Source organism: Hydra viridissima, unplaced genomic scaffold (genome assembly GCF_058129835.1).
Source record: "Hydra viridissima isolate aposymbiotic clone 2 unplaced genomic scaffold, HvirCarnegie_v1 scaffold_10, whole genome shotgun sequence".
NCBI classification, from domain to species: domain Eukaryota; kingdom Metazoa; phylum Cnidaria; class Hydrozoa; order Anthoathecata; family Hydridae; genus Hydra; species Hydra viridissima.
Window position 1 is genome coordinate 10,546,226 of NW_028324309.1, and position 25,274 is coordinate 10,571,499.

The window sequence follows — 25,274 nt, forward strand, 5'->3', positions numbered from 1 at the left end:
GTAGCAGGTGCCATAAACCCCAAAATATTGAAAGACTGGCCAACATCTAAAGATATACACAATTTTAACAAAATCTTTTTTGCATACTTGTTCTTACAAGGTAGTTCTGTGATATGAACGAAGCAGATTTTTAATAATAATTTTTAATAAGCTAAAATATTGGACCGAAGTACATGTAAAAAATTTGACAGAATTTTATGACTTTGTTGACCTATTTAAGGACTGGATTCAATTTTTAAAAAAATCTGTCACGTTTAAATCACAGAAGACATTCAAACAAATTCATACTTAAAATTTTAGCTTAACACCACTTTTAGTTATATAGATATGCTGGCCGGCGTCTAAAAAACTCTTTATCTGAGAAAAACAGCTTTTAAAAATGCTAACAAAAAATTTCAAAATAGTGTAAATAAATATGCAAATCTCTATATAAAAAAAAAAGTTAAATCTTAAAATGCACCAATTTGATATGGGTTTTGCTCTTTATTAAGAGATTTAACATATCAACTCTTCTTTTTTCCACGAATTACTTGTCTGTTTCTTTGCTCGTTCTGTGTTTTTATATATGGCTAAGTATAATCGCTTTTGATTAATTTTTCTACATCCTTCTAACAAATGCTTTCCAGGTCTTAAATTCATTTTTTCTAAAACTAACACACTAGCTTGTCAACGAATGTTAAATGTGCCATCACATGATACTGCAACATCAATAACATTGGGCACATGGTCTGGAAAAGAATTTAAAATAAGATTACTCTTCAAGTCTTTTAATTCTTGAGCAGCATCCATCATAGTGTCTTCAGGTACAGATTTTATTGTATTAGTTAGTTTTATAACCAATTTTATTATAATTATTAGAAGTAATTGGTTTAGGCATGTCCATTAATGAGACAAATCTTGAGAATCTAGAATAGCCTTGACCACATGATCTCATAGCATATACAGCCCTGGTATTAATATCAAAATTTTTTTGTATATTCAATGTTGAGGTGTAAAGTTCTCTTGAATAGTCACATACACAGCAGTTAACATAAAGACAAGATGCTAGACCTTTTCTATTGTTTTCATTTTCAGAGAGAAATAACTTAGATGACATACATTCTGGACATCTAAGGGTAAAACTACAGAATTTAGTATTTCTAAATCTATAAAATAGTATTCAGTAATTATATTACTATATGACTTTGGTCTTGATGATGAAACTTTTTTTATTTTTCTAGCAGAAACACATATTTCATCAGAATTAATAAAGTTAAAATCAACTAGCTTCTCCATATTTTCATTTACATCTTCAACACTTGTAGTAACATTTATGCTCATATCTACAATATTCGATTCCATATTTACATCCATATCAACATTATCTACAACTAAGTTCTTTTTTACATTAAATATTTTTTTCCTTTTATTATTTTTAGCTCTTTGTTTAACTTTGCAAGCCTTAGCCATTGTAGAAGATTTATGATATATTTATGAGCTTTCCAGTAACTGTTTTTATACTAAAGTTGTTTTAAACAATGGAAAATACAATTTACTTGATAATATATATTTTTCATATAAAAAAAAGGATTTTGGACTATTTCTTAGTAAAGGTAAAAAATAGTGCCGTTGTTATGGCGGTTGTTAAGAAAGCTTAAAATAATAGGGTTCAATAAAATCTATTTTAATGAAGATCTATAGCAAATTCTTAAAAAATGGTTTTCAGATTGTGAATCTCTGATAAATTTTGCACAAATCAAGAAAATAATTTTTTTTTTCAAAAATTTCATATTTCTGAGGGGTTTTCCACCTTAACAATACCATCAGTACCAATTCGATGCTGGCGGCATTCAACTAGAATGTAGCCACACCACAGAGGAGGTACTAACAGAGAATCTAGCACCTATAATGAAAATTTTTATTCTTCTAGAAGCTTTTGATCTGCAGCAAAAAAAACTTGCCGACAATATGTCCTATTGGCTTAGCAAATAAACCACACACTGTTATGTTATCCACAAAGTTCGTACAAGTTTACATCTGTACCCTCGTTGACGCTCAGATTTGTTTGATAGATTATTATTATGAGGTTGTAAAAAGAAAATCATCTCATACTAATTTATCAGGGTTGTAATCGTACTTCAACCATCGTCCAGGCTTCTTGTTGGAGGCTTCTTGTTTCTATACTTAATACAATTTTGTCGCTATTTTCCGCTGTTGGGACAAACTCTGAATCAAACTATCAACCGTCAGGTCAAACTCGTGCGAAGTTGTTTCGCTCCTATATTCATGTCCCTTTAAGGCCACTATAGAAGTTAGTATAAAAGGATAATTCTAAAAACGTTAAAAATAACTAAAGGAGATTTTTCGAATAAAAATAATATTACATCAGTTATAAGGCTAATTACATATCAACTATATGTCAACACCAGTCAATTGTATCGCATCACATTATCTCAAACAACTATCTATAAAACAAAATCTTAAGAGCCTTTCCTCCACGTAAGTTTTCAGCTAAGGAATTGGCAGATGAAAAGTAAACAAGTTTTTTAGGAGAAGAAGCAACTTGTCCAATAGAAGATGAAAAAAAATTTAGATCTCATTGTTGATGTAGCAAAAGTTAAAGTCAACGGAAATTAAAGTCAATAAGAAAACCGTTTATAAAATTCTCAATGAAAAAAGAGTTGAGAGAGAGCGAGCGCTGAATTAAATGTATCCTTTGTGAAGAAGGATATACATCTCTTGAATTAATGCTGATTATTGTAATAATAAGTTGAAAGGTCCTAAATAGAGTCAGGAAATTTAATAAACCTGATAAAAAAAATACAGTAAAATTATCAAAGTTGATACGGTTGTTGATCCGAAATCAATGTTTATCCCTTTTCTTAAACCTATTTTGTGATTAGACATATTGTGATTTACAAACCGCCCAAAAATGGAAGTTGCTAATTGTGCATTAAAAATTTTTATCTAAATTTAGTAACAACTTTCAAGTCCATCCAAGCATTGTAAAAATTCAAAAATGTTTTTGGATCCAGATATACACCTGGAACAAAACACCGTTAAAGCTGTACTAGCGGCAATCGAAAAAAGAACTAAAACTCCTAATAGCTCGCAGGGAAATACTTACCTCCTCATGACTTTACAAGAAGTAAGATAATAAAATCTCTTGTGAGCTTTTACCCTGAAATAGCTTCTGTGGAAAAGACCTGTAAATAAAAAGGTTTTAGAAAGAGCAAGCATAGAGTAGTTTTATTGTGGTTTAAAGTGAACTTTTAATGAGCGTTGGTGAACAATGATAATTGATCGCTAGGTCTCTTCACAACTGATTCTAGTGCTTGCTAAAAACAAAATCCACCTTGTCCATATATTTGACTTTCAAGTCAATATATTTTGCACATTTATTTTAACTTTGATTTATGCATAATGGTTCATCGTATGTCACTCCTTATAAAGAAATATTTTTAAATTCTAGGTTATATTTTACATCCATGAAATAGATCCATCAACACTTTGGGTAACTATGGCGTCTGAATATTTAAAAATGTTCAGATTTTTTACAAGAAAATTCACTTATTTCCAACCTTTCCAATTTCCAACCCCCTTAAAGTACCTTTAAATTTTTTTTTGTACCCTACAAGTTTATATAACAAGTTTACGAGTTTAGGGTTGAGATCCGGACTTGAGGGAGGTCATTCATTTAAAGCAATTCAGACTAGGAAATTCTGGACCAATCTTGAATAGATCAAACTTTGTAATCCTGCTTTACTCAATAATCAAAACTAGCCAACATAATCTTAAAGCTTATTCAGCAATTGTGGAAACGAAGTAAAAAACGGAGCAGATTAACAAATGACAGTTTGAAAATCTTTTATTCATTTGGAATCACTTATACTTAGACGGTGAAGTAACAGACGAAGATAGCAAATTGCATCTTTAATTGATTAATTGAAAATTGTTTTAAAATATTCTGTAGTAAAAATTTTTTTTTAACCTTTAGATATAGTAAATAAACTATCAGCAATCAGTACATACAGTTTTGTTTGATATTGACTTCTTCATTCTTGCTGAGGGGCAGTATAAATAAATCCTTAGAAAATATATTATCGATTTATGATCTTAAAAAAAAACCTTAGGATTTCTTTAGCCGCAACTTTATTCATGCCCACCCCTGATATTATATCAATGACGTAGCTTTTACTGTTTTTAAAAGCTAGTTTTTGTAAAAAAAAAAAAAAAATGGTTTAATCTGCGGCGATACAAGTCGTTCTAGTCATTTTTATTTCGGAACAGTGTTTAAAATCACTGCATAGTGTTCAAAATCAAAATTAAAAAAAGAAGTTTTGAATATTTTTGAACAGAGAAAGATATCTAGACTAGTGATGGCTTGTTTTAAAATTGGATAACTTTTAGCAGGGTAGCAGTTCTTTTTAACCTCAAGAACTTTGTAATACGGTTGATATGCATCATAGATATTTTCCATTAATAACCTCCGAGTTACTTGTAATTGTCAGTCTTGGTCTAACATAATTGCTAATGCTTTTTCAGGAGAAAGGGCTTTGGTGCTTCACTTTCCATTACCTGTTTGTAGGCCATTTTAATTTGTGCTGCTCTTAGCGGAGATTTTTGAGTATCCTGTTTGATAATATCCGAAGCATCTTTATTTATTTTCATTTTTATCGCAGTTGTATAAACAACCTCATCAGCTTTTATTCCGTTGATGACGTTGATCTAAACTACTTGATTTATATCTTTTAGATAAACTTTATCAAAGCATGGAGTGGCTTCAAGTGTTTTTTAGTTTCAACTTGCCCTTTAGATGTTGATGAAAGTTCGTTTAACGCTTTTGACGGAAGATGGAATCTTGTTAACATAAACTCACGGCGGCTACTAATTAAGCGATCATACCTACGGTGTGCTTCAGTCCAGATCCTTTTAAACTTCATATATAACACTCTAACTGATTCCTTAAGTTTATCAGAGGCTTTTTTAAAAAATTTCTTTGTCAATTTCATCGAAATTACGAACTATCTAATTACTCGCTGGGTGCTGTTATCGTCCCCACTCGAAGTTCACAACTGTAACAGATGATTTTTGTCGATTCCTTTCTCCATTGTAGACGATTAAAATACGAGTTTTCGAAATATTAGAAATATTTGATATCTTTTTATAGTTAGTGTCTGTCTTTAAAATTTAGATAAATAAATACTAGGGTGTACAAACGTATTTTTTTCTGCAGAAAGCGCACTTTAGTACACCTTAACATTCATTTCGTTAAAAGCAAACACGCACAGCAACTAATTTGTAGGGGTCATCGAAAGATATTCTTTGGTGTGTCACCAAAGAATATCTTTCAATGACGCCTACAAATTAGACCCCTTTGAATTGTTAATTTTGAAAAAAAAAATTGTATCGACTTTAGCGAGCTAAAGTAGATACTAAATTGTATCTACTTGAGCTATCAAAGTCAAACTTTTTGGGAGGTAAAATTTTTACCTCCCAAAAAGTTTGACTTTGATAGCTCAAATTACGTAATTTACGTAATTTACATCCAATTTTTTTTACCTGTGTATCTAATAGCAAAACCCACATGCATAAACTCTAATTAAAATACTCGCACTTTTACTAGATTTCCAATTTTTTTTTCTTAAATTGAACTCTGTACCCTGCATTCTTAAAAAATGTTTTGAAGAATGAGGCAAATAAGACAGAATCATGAGTAAAACGTTTTATATGGATTCTGATTTCTCTTCATCTCCGACTTCCGTCACAAAATAAACAAGATGTCCCAAATTCGTTTTAGCACAGAACGGCGCTCTATTTCAAACACTTGTGCCCTTTTTATAATTGAATCGATGATTTATAATCGAATACAAAAACGTTCTAAGTCATAAAAACTATTTAATGACTTAGAACGTTTTTGTATACATCGATTCAATTCATATATCTGAAAAAATTTTTGGTTTTCTTCTTGTTTCACAGAGGCGAAATTTAACCTTTCCTCTAAAGTTTCTATACCCTACCCCAGGCCAAATATCTTTAGCTTTCTATATGTCATACCTTTAATATTTTCTTAAGCTATCTATGTCATACCTTTAAGAGAAATAATTTTGTATGAGTGCACGCCAATGTTAAACTGGAAAGCACATTAGTTCATTAAGTATTCTTGATCGTTCTACAATGGAGGAAGGAACTGAATGTGAAGTCAAAGTAAGATTAAAGTCCTTTAAATATCACACAGATATGTGTATATATGTATGTATGTATGTATGTATGTATGTATGTATGTATGTATGTATGTATGTATGTATGTATGTATGTATGTATGTATGTATGTATGTATGTATGTATGTATGTATGTATGTATGTGTATGTATGTGTATGTATGTATGTATGTATGTATGTAGCCACACATTTTTATGAATATAATGTACAAAGAATCTCCTAAATGTGTTACATATTTTTTTAGGAATTTAACTTTCGCCAAATTTGTAAAATACGCTTAAGTTCTGGTGTTACATTTTTAAATGACAGAGTTAACCATATTGCTATTTCAAACCATTTTGGCTTGATATTTGCTGTTGCCCTTAATGGTATATTTTTATTTTTTCATTTGAAATAACTTTCTAAAGCATGTATTTTCAAATAACTTATATATATATATATATATATATATATATATATATATATATATATATATATATATATATATATATATATATATATATATAATATAGATAGAAAGATATATAAAAGATAGATAGAAAGAATTTGATTTTTAGATTTATCGAAAAGTATTTTAAAGTTAATTTTTTGATAATTAAACTGTTTTAGACTAAAAGAGAACATAGTTAGTTTATTTATACACTGGGTCAACTTGCACACTTAAACACAATACATACAAAAGTGTGTTTTTCAGTTTGTTCACTCATGTATCTTAATGCTAATGTTATTACAAATTTTTTGTATTTAGATATCAAAGTGATACATATGAATGAGATTGAGAAACTTTCACAAGAACATATTAGCGTAAACAATGCAGGTAATTTTTTAATAATGCAATTTTTTAGAGATATAGATGTTGAAAAATTTTCAGTCTTTTTCTAATTAAAAGTAAACAAGTAAGTTTTGATAGAAAAAAGTAATTCCAATAAAATATTTTCAAGATGCAGCTACAAACTTAGCATAGAGTGCCCTTATGAAAAGGAATTGATATTTATATTGTTTATATTCAAAAAGAAGCAATTTATTTGATTTTTTTTAATTTTTAGACTTATTAAAAAAAAAAACAGATTTTCTACTGACCCAATATTATATCTGTACCTCGGAGGGATACAACACTATGTCCATTTTTTTAAAAAAAGAAAAAAAACCGTAAAAAAGGTTTTTTTTTATTTTATAACAACTGCATGATGTAAATAACAATAAATAGAATGTTCTGGTAAAATATTGTTTCAACATCTCAATAAATAGCTGTGCCAATAACACTTTTTGTTGAAAAAAAGTTTAAAACTCCTCTCCTGTAAAGTTGTGAAAATGGACATAGTATTGTATCCCTCCGAGGTACAGATATTTAGTTGCAAAACAGTTCTTTCATACTTTCATGAAACAGTTTGATTCATTACAATCCTCTGAAAAAAATACAATCTACAATGTAAGAGGCACAGAAATGTCTGGAGAATATGGCAGGTAAGACAAGATCTTGCATCCCATCATGTCAATTTTGCTATGTGTGGCTGCTCATTGTTGTGCAAAAAATAAATCTTTTGGTGCTGTTGCTGTGTTTAAGTGACTTTTTGCCATAGTCTTTCTAGTTGTTGACAGTAATAGTCAGTTATTATGTCAGTAACAGTTAGTTGTTATGGGAAGAAGAAGCTCAAAAAGCATGATGTCTATACATCTCACCACACTGAAAATTTTGTTTGGTGAGGATCTGGTTTAGGCTCTGGATTTGTCCACTCACCAGTATCAACACACTGACTCTTGTGTGTGATTCTCACTTTTCATCACTAGTAATTGAGTGATCTAACCAGTCAAAGCAATCCCAAAGCAAAACCAAGTTCTTAACTTTAGAACATTTTCCAATGAATGAAGACAGTGCAGCACTAATGTGTGAGAACATTAGAGTGTGGAAGCTATACAGCGGCTACTGAGTCTTTGATCCTCCTCCACTAGTTTGTACGATGCTTCAAAATCAACTTCAGTTAGACAACTAGATCTTAGACGATTCTTGAGTTAGAAGTGATTGGAATGAAAATGTTAAAACCAAATTTAACAAGTGAGTTTGGTAAAACTGACTTGGCCTGGGGCTTATCAAATGTTATGTTCAACCTCAGTGATGGAATAACTGAGCTGGAACTCATATAAGCTACAATGTTGAAGTGGGATTTATGATCTGATATTTTATGTCAAAAAAATCACTTGTACATGCTTATATAGTTGTGTGGAAATTTCTAGAAAATAATGTAACATTGATGCATTAAAATAAAATGTTAGAACATTCTGGAAAGTTATAGAAATTTCCTTGTTCTCTCGCTAGAATATTTTTAATTGTACAAGTGAGAAAGAACTTTCTTTCCAATACAACATTCTATTGAACTTTTTAAAACTGCACTGCCTTTAGAAATCTTATTTAACATTTTAACTTTTCTCTTCCATCTTTAAAAAGGATCATTAAGTTTATTGATTTTAGTTACACTTACATGTTTTTACATTTATTTATTTTATATTGATATGGTTTTGAAATGCTTTGCAAATTTTTTTAAATCAAAGTTTCAATGATGTTTTACTATAAAGATATTCTGTAAAAAAATTTTAACCAGCAGACATAATATTTATACATAAGTTTGATCTTCTTCAAACCAACAAAGAGAAAAATGAATCTGCTAAAAAAAATTTTATGTCTTGGGGGCTGCAAATAGTTTTTATAATTTATTAAAATTTTATTTAGTCACAAGTTTTAGTCATCAAATCATCCCGATTGGATTTCCTATACACCATATTTGTTTGTCATGTGATGAATCAATACTTCTTGTAGTTTATAAAAATGGAAAAACTTTAAACATGGGGGCTGTTGATGTGAAAATTTTAAATGAACAGGTAATTTTGTTTTAACATGCACTTTTATCTGATTTTTCATTTTGTATTTTAATACTGTAAATGATTGATTAGTGTCCAGGACTGAAAAACTCACACTGCTAAATAAGTTTCTTTGGTAAAAAGGAAAATTTTCCAATAAGCATTCTTTCTAAGTAAGCACTTTGACTTACTAGGCAAATGAGACATTTGTGAAATATACACTTCTTGTTCAAAAAAGTATATTAAAAACATTAAAGTTTACTATTTATTTTTTTTTATAGTTGAAATTTTTTATAATATTACATTATGCTTTCAATTGTAAGTACTTTTTCAAAATAATTGTTCTTCAAGAAGTAAACCTTCTTAAAGAACAACTTGCTTGCAAAATCTTATGATTTGATCATAACATTTCACAAGCTAGTTTCAAACAATCAGTATTACCTTTCATACCCTTTTTGATAGTCCTTTATTTCCCCAAATTAATTTTAACAAGATTAAATGACCAGTTAGCTAGAAAAGTAAAATCTGGAAATGTTTGTAAGTTCTCCTTTTTTAGAAAAGATTTTTTATACCGTATATACTTGTGTATACTTGTGTATAATCAAGACTTTTTTTTTTCAAAAAACTTTTAATAGTTTGGTGTACAGGTTATTTAACAAGCAATAGTTAAAAAAGAAACTTCTTTCATGCATAGGCAAAAATGCAAAATATTTGATTAATAATTGATTAACAATAAAGTGTTTATATTTTAAAAAGTGCAGGTTATACATGAGTATATATGGTAAGTATTAATTACTTAACTGGCTGACTGACCTAAAGAAAAATTTTATGTGTAAAACTATTTTATTTAACTATTGTTAAAATCTATATTTAAAAAGATTAAGGTAATGAATTTATTTAAAAAGCATTAAAAATTTAATTTTTAGAGTCAGTCAGAAGCAATTTTTGCATCAACTTCTCTATCACAATCTCCAGGTTTTTTTTTTATTTCTTTTATTTTTGATTTAACTCTGAGTTATAATATTTTTCCTCATCCTAAAGCTAATTATTTAAGAAATTATATTAATAAAAGACTTAAAATTCTTAATGTAGTTTAAATATTTTGTATTATTTTCTGCTTCAAAGTGTGTTGGTTTTTATATGTTGTTTTTGGATTGTTGCTCTGACTTTATCTTAAAAGTTGTGTCAGACAATTTTGTTTGTTTATTACTAAAGTCTGATTATGTGCCTCAGGACTCTTAGAAATTAGGATAGTTTAAAGCCTTTGTGTCACTTAACAAACTCAAATAACTGTTAAAAGACAAAAACAATTTTCTCAAAAAATTTTTTTTTTTTTTAGATGTTCATGTTAAAGATTTGCGTGTACATCCTGATACTCCCTCATTAACAGCAATCTGCTTGTCCAATGGTCATGTCTTAATCCTTGAACTATCAAATAATGTTTTAAAAATAATTTCTTCACTTACAAAAGGAGCAAATGCGTGTTCATGTTAGCACATTAATCTTTAATTTTAAATTAAGCATTTTACTTTTTAAATATCTAGTTTAACAAAATTATGTTTAATCAGTATACGAGGTCCGTTTAAAAAAAACCTCATATCTTATTTTTAGTTTTAATTTTTAAAAAGGAGAGCCTGAGCGGGCTTTTAAAACTGAAAATTAAATTAGCTTAAGTTGAATTTTTTTTAGGTTTGAAGTTCTTTTTTTTTATAATAGTAGCAGGTTTTGCCTGTTAATGTTTAAGTAACTTTAAGTAAATGTGTTATACTGAAGTTAACATTTCGTTTATTTAAAAAATGTTTCTTCTATGACTTAATTTTAGATTTCCACAAGAGCACAATGATTAATATCAAGCATGCTTTTTATAAATCATTGTATCTTCTTGGAGGCAACTGAGTTTGTTTAGTTTTATCTATTTAGTATCATGGAGTCCTAAAGGCAAAAGGATTGTTGTAGGCCAAGATGATGGAAAGTTGGTTCAATATGATAAGGTTCTTATTTTTCTCTTTTGATGTTATTTTATTAATGATTTTCATCATCAACTCTTTCTTTTAATTCTTTTTTTTTTTTCTTTTTCAAATGGAGTTAAGCTCAAAGTTCAAAGTAGAAAAATTTAATCACATTATTTACATTATGCTTTAAAGTATCTTCATGTAATCTGATGTTGATTATAAAAGTCTTCATCTTTATCATAAGTATGTTTATGTAATTAGTTCTTGATCAGAGATTTGATGCCTATAAATTTTGAAAAAGTAATTAATTTCTCCAGTGTACCGAATAATATTTTTTAAAAAAGATTTTTAGTTTAAGTTGTAAAATGTGCCTTGAAATGTAAGTATAATTTAATCTTTATATTCTAAAAATAATTTTTATTTCAATACTATTATTAACAGGTGTGGAATATATTTGGTTTTTGTTTAATATTTTTTCCTTAAGATTTTAAAAAACATCTGTATCATTTTTTTCAAGTTGTTACAAGAAGAAAAGAAATCTACTGAGTGTGCGAATCTATTTGGGGATCAAGCAAGATCTGGTTAATACATTTGTTTTTAGAAATGCACTTTTATTCCTTTTAAGTTTTTTATACAAAAATATATTTTGATAGAAATATATTTACATAAAAATATATTTGTATAAAAGTATATTTATATTGGAATAGTTTTTCTTTTTATTTAACCTACTTTGTTGTCCAAATTTTATCAAATATCAAAGTTTCTGTGTATATTTTTTGAAATATTTGCATGGTTTTCTTATAAAACAAAGTAGGATTAAAGCAGTGTGATATTGCATATTGCTGATACTTGTCTTTGAATTATTGTTTGTGTTGCTGGGTTTCTTAGTAGTTAAAGCTTGTTTTTCTTTACAATAAAAGTTGTTTTTGTTTTCAATTGTGTCTTTTGTGGGGCCTTACCAAGCTGTTTATAAAAACGAATGGAATTATCTACAGAAACCTTTTGAAAATGAAAATCTATGAATTCTTACCTTTATTTTTTAACTGTCATGGTTATAATTTTCTTTTCTTTTTAGTTGGTGGTCTATATTGGATTTCTTCATTTCAATTCTTTGTTGTTTATGATTCTCCAAATGTTACAAATCCACCAACTGTAGTTATTGTAACAGTCCCTGTATGTAATTTTATGCATGAATGATAAATTTTTTGTAAAGTAAATCTTGTTTACTGCAACCTGTTGGGTTTTTTTTTTAATGTGTAAATTTTCTAATTTGGTTTCAATTAGTTTTTGATATTTTTTTAGAATGATGGTGCACCAAGTTTTCGATCATTTGAGGATATCTACTTTGGTTTTAACGAAGAACGTCTCTTATCTTATTACTTTGCATATCTGTCAGAATGGTAAAATTTTAGTTAAAATTTATTGTAAAGCAAAGATTGTCTCTAATCATTATGTTCTAGATATATAGCCTGATATTTAACATTTTTGAATCTAAGAAGCTATATTTTATATGGAAAGATACATTAAGTTAAAAGTAGTTTTATGAGCTTACAAAATTTACTAAGGTTAATTTATGAATAAAAATTCACATAGTAGACTGCAACTTACTTTAACGAGTTTATTGGATTGCTAAACAATAATCATTGTTTTTAGTCAAGTTAGTGTATGCCCAGGAAGTAAATCACGCAGATAATAGAGTACATAGATCTTGTTTATAGTGTTTAGAAGAACATGGTCATGTGCATAAATATGCATTTATATCATTTATAATATAAATATACACAATATCTATGTTCGTTATATCCAAGTCCAGAGACAATAGAGCTCATGTTAAATTTTTTTCAATTAAATACAAAAAAAAATAAAAAAAAAATAGTATAAGGTTTATGATTTATCAATTTTTCAGTTTATTTGAATATTTAAACTAAATTAAACTCATGTCAATGTCGGATAAAACTCTGAATATTCTAACATTAAAAAGCAAGCATTTTCATTTTGTAAAGAAAAGTGAACAATGATTTACAAATCAACTGGAACGCTGTCAATAACTGTGTTCAGCAAGAAACATTTTAATGAAAAGTTGTATTTATAGATTTAAAACCAAAAACTGCTTAAATTGGGATAAGAACCTAATCCAACCATTCATTTGTTTTTAATAACTGGTAAGCTGTCAACATCACCAAATTCAATAAATATTAGAAAGAACCCAAATAGTAAAATATTTTCTAAGAATCAATAGATTTGCGGTAGAAATCCCTCTAGGAGTTTTCTGCAAGAAAATGACACCTACATTTTATTTTATAGCATTGAAGAAAGTTTTTTTCCAAAGCTTTTGAAAAGTTTTTAAGTTGATATAAATATACTGTTTCCCATTCACATTGATACAAATATACTGTTACCCATTCACCTTGGTTTATTCATGAAGTAAAATCAACCAGTAATGTCAAACCAATAATGTGGCATAATGAATGTGCAACTAGTAATGTGGCATAATGAATAAGGAAAGGTATAAGCCACCTGCTTTACTTTATCAGCACAATTAAGCTCAGCATTGAGTCAAACATTAAATGGTTGTCTCAAATCCACTGAAAAGATTCATTTCTACTAGAATAGTGACCGTTTGAAGCCTTTTAGATGGTATGATAAATTTACTTTCTTCAGTAAAAGTTCCAAATAAAACCACTTATCCTGGAGAATATAGGTTTCTGGAAGGAAATATTGTGTAGAAAAAAAAACCAGTTCATCAAATAAAAAATATTTTGCTTACAAAGTTCCACTTAGTGATCATGAAAACAAAGTTATAGGGGAAAAAAAATCTTTTTTGCACTTTTAAAAGGTGGATAATGACAAGAAAAAACTGAGTTGATTTTGTAAAGGAAGTTTATGTAGTAGAATTAAAAGAGCCATAAAGTCCTAATAAAGTCCCAAAATCCCATTATGCTAATTTACTGATGGTATTTTTATAATTTAGTATAAATTAATATTAAAAAATCTAAAGAAATTTACCTTGCATAAGTTCTATTAACGTTTGACGTGTATGGCATTTAGTTTTCTAATAAAGTGGACTGCAACAGTCAGTTCATTTTGAGATGAAATATTTTCAAGTAAAATTAACTACAATATTTTTTGGTTTCAGTTTCTAGAAATTGCTTTAAAAAGAAATAGGAGGAGCTGATTATTAACCAAATTGTTAAAAATTAATTTTGAAAGGTACAATTAAACACTTAAAAACTAAACAGGAAGAGATATTAAATTTCTGATTGACCAGAGAGTGCCGCGTATTCAAAAATTAAGTTTAGCTAGCCTTAGTAAGTTACATAAGCTCAATAATTTATTTTCTACTCAATTATTGAGCAGAACTTTCTGTAAAAAATTTAGCCCTTTTAGATTTACCCACTAATATGTTTCATACACTACCGTTCAAAAGTTTGGGGTCACCCAAACAATTTTGTGTTTTCCATGAAAAGTCACACTTATTCATCACCATACGTTGTGAAATGAATAGAAAATAGAGTCAAGACATTGACAAGGTTAGAAATAATGATTTGTATTTGAAATAACATTGTTTTTACATCAAACTTTGCTTTTGTCAAAGAATCCTCCATTTGCAGCAATTACAGAATTGCACACCTTTGGCATTCTAGCTGTTAATTTTTTGAGGTAAGCTGGAGAAATCGCACCCCATGCTTCTAGAAGCAGCTACCACAAGTTGGAATGGTTGGATGGGCACTTCTGGTGTACCATACAGTCAGGCTGCTCCCACAACAGCTCAATGGGGTTCAGATCTGGTGACTGCGCTGGCCACTCCATTACCAATAGAATACCAGCTGCCTGCTTCTGTTGTAAATAGTTCTTGCACAATTTGGAGGTGTGTTTAGGGTCATTGTCCTGTTGTAGGATGAAACTGGCTCCAATCAAGTGCTGTTCCCTTGGTATGGCATAGAGTTGCAAAATGGAGTGCTAGCCTTCCTTATTCAGAATCCCTTTTACCTTGTACAAATGTCCCACCTTACCAGCACCAAAGCAACCCCAGACCATTACATTACCTCCACCATGCTTAACAGATGGTGTCACGCATTCTTCCAGCATCTTTTCATTTGTTCTGCGTCTCACAAACGTTATTCTTTGTGATCCAAACACCTCAGACTTGGATTCATTCGTCCAAAACACTTTTTTCCAGTCTTCTGTCCAATGTCTGTGTACTTTTGCCCATCTTAATCTTTTTCTTTTATAGGCCAGTCACAGATATGGCTTTTTTTTTGCCACTCTGCCCTGAAGCCCAAAATCCCGCAGCCACCTCTTCACTGTAGATGTTGACACTGGTGTTTTGCGGGTACTATTTAATGAAGATGCCAGCTAGGGACCTGTGAGGCATCTGTTTCTCAAGCTAGAGACTCTAATGTGCTTATCTTCTTGCTTAGTTGTGCAACGCAGCCTCCCACTTCTTTTTCTACTTTGGTTAGAGCCTGTTTGTGCTGTCCTCTGAAGGGAGTAGTACACACCGTTGCAGGAAATCTTCAATTTCTTAGCAATTTCTTGCATGGAATAGCCTTCATTTCTAAGAACAAGAATAGACTGTCGTGTTTTAGATGAAAGTTCTCTTTTTCCGGCCATTTTGAGCATTTGATTGACCCCACAAATGCGATGCTCCAGAAACTCAATCTGCTCAAAGGAAAGTCAGTTTTGTAGTTTCTGTAATAAGCTGGACTGTTTTCAGATCTGTAAACATGATTGCACAAGGGTTTTTTAATCATCAATTAGCCTTCTGAGCCATTGAGCAAACAAATTGTACCATTATACACCTATGTAGATATTGCACTAAAAACCAGACATTTGCAGCTAGAATAGTCATTAGCAGTGTATAGAGTTTATGTATAGACATTTCTAGCTAGAATAGTCATTTACCACATTAGCAATGTTTAAAGTTAGGACTAGTTTAAAGTTATCTTCATTGAAAATTACAGTGCTTTTCCTTCAAAAATAAGGACATTTCAATGTGACCCCAAACTTTTGAACGGTAGTGTACATTTTAAACCATATATTTCATTTATATTTTATACATATTAGGCCATATGCTTACTAGGCCATACTCTAATCATAATTTTTTCAATCAATGTTCATTTTTATGTTAATTTGTTAGGCAACTGATGATAACAATGTCAAGTAATAACATGGAAGCTGTACCAGTTGGTAATATAGAAAACAAGGTTTTTATGTTTATTTTATTACTTCATAATACCTATTTAGAAAACTTTGAGAAGATAGTGAACTGAGTAAAAATGTTTTCTAATAAGTTTTTCAATTGTAAAAAAATTTTACACAATGTATTCTTCAATAATTTTCTCAGATAAAGTTTTTATTTTCATATTTTTTCATTTTATCTATTTAAGTGGAGTCGATGGATATTGCAAGATTTTGGTCGAGCTGAAGTACCCCTCACAGATAATCGTGAAGATGCATTTGCTGTTGGTGTGGGTATTTCTCTTAATTCAAAGCTCTCTATACAGCAAGGTATCATTTTAATTGGTGTAAAAAACCCTTTGGAATGTATGAATTTTAAAAAATTAGTATAATCAGCTTTTATCCCTTAATAAATTGTGTTTAAATTTTTAAATAAAAATTCATTATAAATTTGAAGTTAAAATTTGTTTGCCTCTACTCTTTACTATCACTTGACATTTTTAAGTTTAAAGTTTTACATCATAATCTTAAATACAAAAAGAATTTCTTTAATTGCTTAAGAAAAACATTAAGAATAGAGTCTATCAGTATTCTTTCTTGTCTCACCAAAAGTTGCTTCTGAAAAAAATTGATATTAAAAATAAGATTGTCTTTTAACTTATTCTTCCTATCATTTGCCAGATGACAAGGAGCTTCCTGCATCACCTGTATTTTTCATGCTTTCAACTGATGGTATTTTATGTGCTTATCAAATGATTAATCAATTTCCTGGTACCAATCACCAAATTGTGAAGCCTCCAAAGTCTATTCCACACAATACTGCAAAACGAGGAGATGCTTCAAAAACAGCTCCACCTAATGATTTCTGGTCTAAACAATCTCCATTAAAATCAACTTTTAATTTTAGTTCTGGAACCATGTTGAGTTCATTTAATGACACAACTTCAACTTTTCCATCTACAACAACAGCCAATTCAAAGCTTACTTTTGACTTTTCAGGAGGAAAAAGCAGTGTTTCTGCTGTGACAACTTTTAGTAACTATCTGCCTAAAATAAATACCAACTGTTCTGCCATATCAGAATCTAGTTTTGGTTTATCTGCAAGTGCTGCTCCAGTAATGTCCAGTTTTAGTTTTTCTGAGAAAATTCCAACTTCATCAACTCCTGGTTTTGGTATAAATCTGAAAACAAGTATTTCTACTGTTGCACCTTCAACAAGTTTTTTACCCAACAGTAAATTAATGGTTGATTCTGGAAATGATGCATTAAGAAAAAATGTGAAAAAGCCAGCAAGCTCAAACTCAACCGTTTCTTTTAACTTTAATACAAGTACTGCTGCAACTACTCCTGATCAATCCATTTTCACAAATGTTGGTAGCCAAAAGTTAACCTTTCTAGCTCCTACTGAGTGTTATCCTTCATCAACTAGCTCTACTTCATTTGGTACAAGTGTTTCCTCAGTACCATTGACTGCATCTACTCTTTCTTTTAATGTTTCTGCTAGTCAAGCACATACTATAGAGTTGACTCCAGTATTACAGAACAAGCAACTTAAAAATATTTCTGCACCTCTTTCATTTGATAAGAAACCATTCGATCTTATAGAACAAAACACAACAACAAAGCAATTGCTGGTGTCCAGCAATAGTACAGATGATATAGAGATAAAAATATTTTCTGATAAACTTGAAATAGCACTTCAAAAAAATATACTAGAAGAGTTAAATGGTTTTAATAATGAATTAGAAGTTTTTTTAAAATCTATCTCAGACATAAATCATCAAGGAGAGTTGATTGGTACTCAACTTGAATTGCAACAAATTAAAAAAAGTGTTGAAGATGTAGATTGTTTAGTGAGCAAATATAAAGCATGTATGACTGAGAACAATAAGGAAAGTTGTGAGTTGCGCAATAATTTAGTACTCAATTTTAAGAATGTGGATGAAGCAAAGCTGCAGAAAGAAAAAATGGAAGACAAACGTTTTTCTTTAGTTTTAAAGTCACGACCACTTGATCCAATATCTAGTCGTCAGCAAAAAGTTATTCGAGATCAAATAAATGGTATTACAGAGAGGTTGAATGATGTAAATATGGCTTTAGATGAAGAGTGGAAGAAAAATGAAATGAAGAAAAAAAACATCCATACTAAGAATTCTAACTTTTTGCAAAATCAGCAAGTTTACAAAACTGTAGATGCTATTGACCAAATTACTTCCAACATCTCAAATAGATTAAAAATTCTTACGTTAAAATCAGAAGAAAATCAGCTCTTGTCAATTAATAAAACACCAGATTCTACAAATTCTAATGAAAAAAAGTTGCCTAACTCAAATATAACTGATAGAAACCTGCCTAACAATAAAAGCATGTCACAATTGAAAACCTACCTTAGCAGGAGATCTAAAACCCCTGTTCGCAAATCAAAGCTTTGTAATTCATTGTTAATACCTGATGATTTGAATAATACAGTTCATCTACCATTGACTGGAAATATACATCCTAAAGCAGCATCAACCCCTTTTATTGCAGCTGATAATTCAACATCAACAGTATTTGAGGAAAAACCTGCGAGGATTGGATTAAAAACTGGAAAAAGTAAGCAATCTAATAATTCTCAAGCAACTATCAGTGTGTCTCTCCCTGAGGATCAGAAAAATAATGCACCCCTTATAGTGACTAAAAAGCTCTTTGCTGAATCACCTGTGCCTCGTGTATCAACTGAATTTTCAAGTATAAGTCCAACTCCTGAAAAGCACGAGACAGAACTAAGGTTGCCTGGTGGTAGCATCAAACTAATGGAGAATAATCATGCAGATCCAAAAATAAAAGATTCAACTTTAAAAACATTTGCTACTAAGCACTCTGTTGATTGCTCATTACCAAGTAAATCATATGTTGATTTTACCCCTCAAAAAACAGGAACTTTCAACTTGCTTCACCCTTCTGCTGTAACGGATTCCTCAAGTGTTGTATTCAGTTCAGGATTATTTGCTTCAGTCTCCACACCAGTATCATCAAGCAATTTAATTGGTCCTCTATCAACTTTAAAGGAGTCATCAAGCAGTGTATTGAGTGCTGCTGTTACAACAACTGAATCATCAGAAAGTTTGTTTGGCTCTGCTGCTACATTTCAAAATGGTTTATTTGTTTCAAATACAAAAACAGTTGAGTCTTCAGTTAGTTTTAATACTATTACAACAGGACCAATTGTAACTGCTTCAACTGGATCTTTGGGTAGTTTATTTGAATCTGTTAAAAAAACACCTAAATCTTCAGGGGAATTATTTGGTTCAGCAGCATCAACTGGATCTTCAGGAGGTCTATTTAGTACCAGTGTGTCAGGAACTTCAGCAGGTTTATTTGGTTCATCAACTCTATTTACTCTCACTCCTTCATCAACTGTTGGTTTGTTTAGTTCTTCTGCAACATCAGTAGGATCCACAGGTACATTGTTTGGTTCTAATGCTACAATAACTTCTGCTGGCAGTTTGTTTAGTTCTAATGTTCCATCAACAGGTGGTTTGTTTAGTTCTTCTGCAAAATCAGCAGGATCCACAGGTACTTTGTTTGGTTCTAATGCTGCAGCGACTTCTGCAGGCAGTTTGTTTGGTTCTAATGTTTCATCAACTGGAAGCTTGTTTAGTTCTACTACAACATCAGCAGGATCCACAAGTAAATTGTTCAGTTCTAATGGTACGACAACTTCTGCTGGCAGTTTATTTGGTTCTAATGTTCCATCAACAGGTGGCTTGTTTAGTTTTTCTGCAACATCTGCAGGATCCACAGGTACTTTATTTGGTTCTAATGCTACAGCAACTTCTGCAGGCAGTTTAATAGGTTCTAATGTTCCTTCAACAGGTGGCTTGTTTAGTTCTTCTGCAGCATCAGCAAGATCCACAGGTACTTTGTTTGGTTCTAATGCTACAACAACTTCTGCAGGCAGTTTATTTGGTTCTAATGTTCCATCAACAGGTGGATTGTTTAGTTCTTCTGCAACATCAGCAGGATCTACTGGTACTTTTTTTAGTTCTAATGCTACAACAACTTCTGCAGGCAGTTTATTTGGTTCCAATGTTTCATCAACTGGTAGCTTATTTAGTTCTACTTCAACGTCAAGTGGATCCATAGGCGGTTTGTTTGGTTCTAATGTTCCATCAACAAGTGGCTTTTTTAGCTTTACTGCAACATCTGCTGGATCCACAAGTAGTATTTTCAGTTCTAATGCTGCAGCAACTTCTGCAAGTAGTTTATTTGGTTCTAATGTTCCTTCAACAGGTGGCTTGTTTAGTTCAACTCAAACGCCAAGTGGATCCAAAGGTGGTTTGTTTGGTTCTAATGTTTCATCAGCAGGTAGTTTGTTTAGTTTTGTTGGAACATCAGCTGAATCCACAAGCAGTTTATTTGGGTCTAGTGCTACAGCCATTCCTACAGGAGGTTTGTTTGGTTCTACTACTTCATCAACAGGTACTTAGTTTAGTTCCACCCTGACTGGGTCTTTAGCTGGTGTATTCAGTTTCAAAGCTTCAACAACTTGTTTTTCAGGAGGGTTGTTTGGTTCTGCTACTTCTACTGGATCTACAGGAGGTTTATTCAATTCTAATGCTAAGGTGATTTCTTCAGGGGGTTTATTTGGTTCTACTTCTTCAGGAGGATCTTCAGGTGGTTTATTTAGTTCCTCTACAACAGGAGGTTTTTTTGGTTCTACATCACCTAGCTCAAATAGTAAATTTGGTATGAATAATGTATCTAAGTCAGATAATTTGTTTGGATCACAACCAGCTGGTATGTTTAATACACCAGCCAGTGCTTCTAAGGGATTCTTTAATACACCTGCTTCAATTCAAAACAACTTGTTTGGTAGCAAAATTGCTGAATCATCAGATAATTCCATGTCAAATCAAGGTTAGTAAAAATTTAAACAAAACCTTTTTTAGTGATTTTTTCTGTAAGTAAATTTTTCATTTTATGAAACCTTTTTTGATAAGTTTATTTTTATTTTTAACTTTTAGCCATTTTTTTGTTCTTTACTCTTAATGTTTTACTTAAAATGTGTATACCTACTTAAACAGTAGACACTTTTGGTGGGTTTGGTTTGGGTGGAAAACCTATGAATGACCCAAATAAAAATCCTTTTGGCGTGGTGATGACATCGTCAGCTCCTGGTAAGTAAATGTTATTTTTTTATTATTTTTTTCAAACTGTCTCTTTAATTCCTTTGTCTTTTTAAAATAAAATTTTCTTTAGATCCAAGCAATATATTTGGAAATTCTTCAACTGTCTTTGGCCAAGTGATTACAATAGATTATTTTGTTTTAACTTATTCTAATTACTGCTCTTCATAAAAATATAACTTTATAAAGACTTTTCTTTATTTCAGATCTTTTTTTTAAGTCTAAAAATAAAAAAAGAATGTCTAAGTGTGGCAGTAAAATATATTTTTTCAGGGTTCCAATCAACCTGCTGTTGGTGCATTTTCCAAAGGTAAACTTGTATTGTTTGTGAAAAGTCAAAAGTTCTTTTTCTTAATTAAACTTTAAAACCTAATCAAGTAATGTTTCTTATTTTTCCAATACATTTTTTTGTTACTTTTTAAAATCTTTTCTTTTAATATTACAAATGAACATATGTTTAAAAACTTATATAATTAACGTTTTTTTAGGGTTTGGCAGTGGTTTGACCCAAGTCCAACCTTCAGTATTTGGTTCACCTCCTTCAGTTGCACGTAATTTTCTTATTGTTGGGTTTTTTTTGTAATTTTTCTGGGTGAAATTTTGAAGATAAAGATTAACCTCATTTTAAACAATATTCTTAAGAAAAATTATACTATCCGTTAGTTTATCAATGAGGATGCTACAAACTTCAATGTAAATCCAAATGTGTCTAATAGAAGTGCCCCTTCGCAATTTTTTTATCCCATAATTTATATTAACTAGCTTAACCAACTTTTAAATCAAATAAAATAGGTTAACCTCTGCCAACAGCTCAAAATGTTCAAATGAATGCAAAAATAAAAATTTGCTTTGAGCTTGTTGTGATAATGCATTTGATATATGACCACATTTTTTGCTCCTGACAATATGACAACACTTGAAAGAAAATTTTTTTTGGACTGAAAAATCTTTTGTATTGATGGCAAGAATGCCTTTTGTCACCACCATGATGTATTAAGTTATTATTGTCAGAAAGAGGTTGTCATAACTTCCCTTAGTGAGAAAAGTTGTGATTTTACAATTGGCTCCAGCAGTGATACAACAATTGATTAAGGACTATTCAAGCTGCACCCAGTTGATATATATATATATATATATATATATATATATATATATATATATATATATATATATATATATATATATATATATATATATATATATATATATATATCAACTTGGTGCAGTGCTTTCAAAAAGATAGGTGCATTAAATTTTTTTTTATTTAAAGCCTTTTTAGGGTATACCATAAGATAAAAAGAAAAAAAGATATTACACTTGTATATTATTTTAAGTTTAAGAAGAACTGTTCTTTAATAAATCCTGAATCATTGTGTTATACTAATGCATACAATTATGTTTTAAAATAAATTTTTTTTTATTAAAATAATTATTATTGAACATAATAATTATTTTAATAAAAAAAAGCTGCAATAAATCAAATATGGTACAGTAATAATAAACATCAAAATCGGAGTTTCAATTATCCATCATCTAACAACATTACTGAAAATATCAATTGAAACTCTTTTCTAAACATCAATTGTAGCTCTTTTCTAAATATCTAACATATTAGTATCTATTTCTTATTTTAGGCTACTTATGGACCTTAACTTCTTTGTTCATCCAAGTCCAAGTAGATTTAATAGATTCAAATCTGACGATGGAGCTGGCAAAAGCATTAAATTTTCTTCCATTCAAGCTTTGGCTATGCACAGTGTATGGGTTAGAGCCATATTATGTTGAAACTTTCTTTATCATTTGTTTTGATCAACCAGCATGTCTGCTAATGGAGCCATACAGTTCTCTAGCATTTCTATATAGGTGTATTGGTTGATTTGACCTATATAGATATTACACAAATCTACTCCATTAAATTTCACCCCCACTCCAGCCTTGCCCCACCCCTCCCCAGTTCATAATACTCCTATTACCATCTTGCAACTTTGGTATGACGGTTACTATACCTTTTTCAGATTTAAATATTTTAACTTTGCCTTTCCTTTTAATTACTTAAAAACTACTTTGATTGTTAAAAATTACTTCCATTTTTTTAGATCAAGCAGTTCTCCCCATACACCTACTTAATCTTGTGAGCCTATCTTTGGCTGTCATCATCTGTTTTATAACAGCTGCATAAACACTTATGTTTTTCTAAGTAAAGGTTTCGGAATGTATTTAATGAAATACGTTTTTCACGATTTCGTTGTAATGAAAAACGTTTTTCACGTTTTCGTTGAAGGTTTTGATAAATTCAAAATAACCCTAACTTGGATTTACTTAGATTTTTTTTTTTACCTTCTGATTCCTAGATGAGAATGGATACCACCTGTTGTTTTAAATTCTTTCAGAGTATTTCTAGCGCAATTCTTGGAAATTACTGTAAGATTGGAATGAGTTGCCATCTTTTTTAAATTTAGTTGAGACTTTTTATGTTGCATTGGATCGAAATAAAAATGCTGTAGTCTTTAAAGATTTGGATGAAATGCTTTTAGATTTTTTCCATTTAAAGATTTTTTCCATTTAAAGAATCAATTACAAGCATGCCACGGGGCATCGCCGCTGTAATTGCAAATTACACCGGTGATGTGCCGAGGCATGCTTGTAATTGATGTAAAGGCGTTATTACAAAATAATAATTTCTTAAGTTACCACTGGTCCTAATGTGATGGCCACCCACGGTACATCCATAAAACATGTTGTAATTATAATGTAATACCATAAAACGCGTCTTGTATTTTATGGTATTACATTATAATTACAGCAGATGTGTTTCATTGTATTTTATGCAAAGACAGTAGAACTTTTAAAATATTATATTTATAAATATTTGCGGTTTAAAATGATTCATCTTTTTAAAATAAATAATTTGTTTGATTTTTGTATTGAAAAATTTTAATTGTTTTTAAAATTATTTCATATAAAATTTAAAGATTGTCGCATCTTTATTTTTGTTAAAAATAATTTAATTCTAAAAAATTAAGAAAGTTGTAAAAATCAAAAAACATTTCATAATCATTTGTAAAATTTTTCTTTTATTTGCAGCAATATTTGGAGGCGCGCCAACATTTGGCGGGAATCCAGTTTTTGGTTCACCTCAACAGGGAGGAGATAAGTTTGGTGGTGCTCCTTCTTTCGGAAGCGGAGCTACTTTTGGCGGTGCTCCTTCCTTTGGTAGTGCTCCATCCTTCGGTAGCGGTGTTGGTGTTTTTGGCAGTGGTGTCGCTAATGCACCAACTTTTGGTAATTTGGCTTCGCAAAGTGGTACACCATCGTTTGGGTCATTAGGCTCAGCACAACCTTTTGCGTCTTTTAGCCAATCTGCAAATGTATTTGGAAATAACCCAGTACAAACGTATGTTTTACAGTGACTCATAATTTACTTATATTTAGTTGTGGTTTACGAGTGTTTCTATTTGTGTCAATCGATGTATTCTTTGGCTGATTTAACCGACTCTACAAATACGGTATTTTACGAATGGTGCTTTTTACGGAGCCTAATTATGCTTTGATGGTTATCAGATGGTTACATCAAACTTTCTCAGACTGCTATCGTTTTATAGCTCTTAGTGATCGTTTTAGATCCTTTTTTTTTTATCTTGCTGTTGGTAGTAAAATACTGAATCCTTACAACATTCGGTTTTAAACGTAGTTATTTCCTGCGTATATTGGGATTTTTAGATTTGTTTAAGTTAAAATTATTCTTTTTGCTTTTCAAAATATCTGTGCAACTATTTTTTTTATTTTTTTATTTTTTTATTTTTTTTTTAGCTCGAGTTCGCAGTTTTCTTCTTGGAGGTGATTATATCATGATTTTATATCAAAGAAATTATTTCGCTTACCTGTATGTTTTATATCAAAGAAAGTATTTCGCTTA

At 30.3% G+C, this 25,274-nt stretch overlaps 1 protein-coding gene and 1 pseudogene across 5 annotated transcripts; one reads left to right on the forward strand and one right to left on the reverse strand.

The window, feature by feature from the left end:
* Positions 1-541: 541 nt before the first annotated feature.
* On the reverse strand, positions 542-1,529 carry LOC149883099 (uncharacterized; annotated as a pseudogene).
* Positions 1,530-5,766: 4,237 nt separating this feature from the next.
* LOC145181925 (uncharacterized) lies at positions 5,767-25,274 on the forward strand. 5 transcript variants are annotated; one of them, XM_090099387.1, is made up of 21 exons: positions 5,767-6,186; positions 6,446-6,569; positions 6,950-7,018; positions 8,927-9,075; positions 9,981-10,029; positions 10,394-10,543; positions 10,975-11,045; positions 11,524-11,587; positions 12,082-12,179; positions 12,309-12,406; positions 16,147-16,213; positions 16,397-16,517; positions 16,869-19,973; positions 20,046-20,651; positions 20,730-21,089; positions 21,257-21,349; positions 21,432-21,475; positions 21,632-21,668; positions 21,847-21,909; positions 24,443-24,752; positions 25,169-25,274. In XM_090099387.1, exons 1-21 carry the CDS (start codon positions 6,157-6,159, stop codon positions 25,197-25,199), a joined length of 5,739 nt encoding a protein of 1,912 aa, XP_089955513.1. In that variant the 5' UTR covers positions 5,767-6,156; the 3' UTR covers positions 25,200-25,274. The 5 variants fall into 5 exon arrangements, with proteins under 5 accessions (XP_089955513.1, XP_089955515.1, XP_089955514.1 ...); XM_090099389.1 differs by having other exon boundaries at positions 20,046-20,621; XM_090099388.1 differs by having other exon boundaries at positions 16,869-19,631; positions 19,704-20,651.

What these genes read in the sequence shown, in the direction of transcription:
- LOC145181925 (XM_090099385.1), top strand. Translation starts at nt 6,157, where the DNA reads ATGGAGGAAGGAACTGAATGTGAAGTCAAA. An exon ending in AGTTGGTTCAATATGATAAG is followed by an intron (nt 11,046 to 11,523) that starts GTTCTTATTTTT and finishes ATTTTTTTCAAG; the next exon opens with TTGTTACAAGAAGAAAAGAA. An exon ending in TTCTACTACTTCATCAACAG is followed by an intron (nt 20,652 to 20,729) that starts GTACTTAGTTTA and finishes CTTGTTTTTCAG; the next exon opens with GAGGGTTGTTTGGTTCTGCT.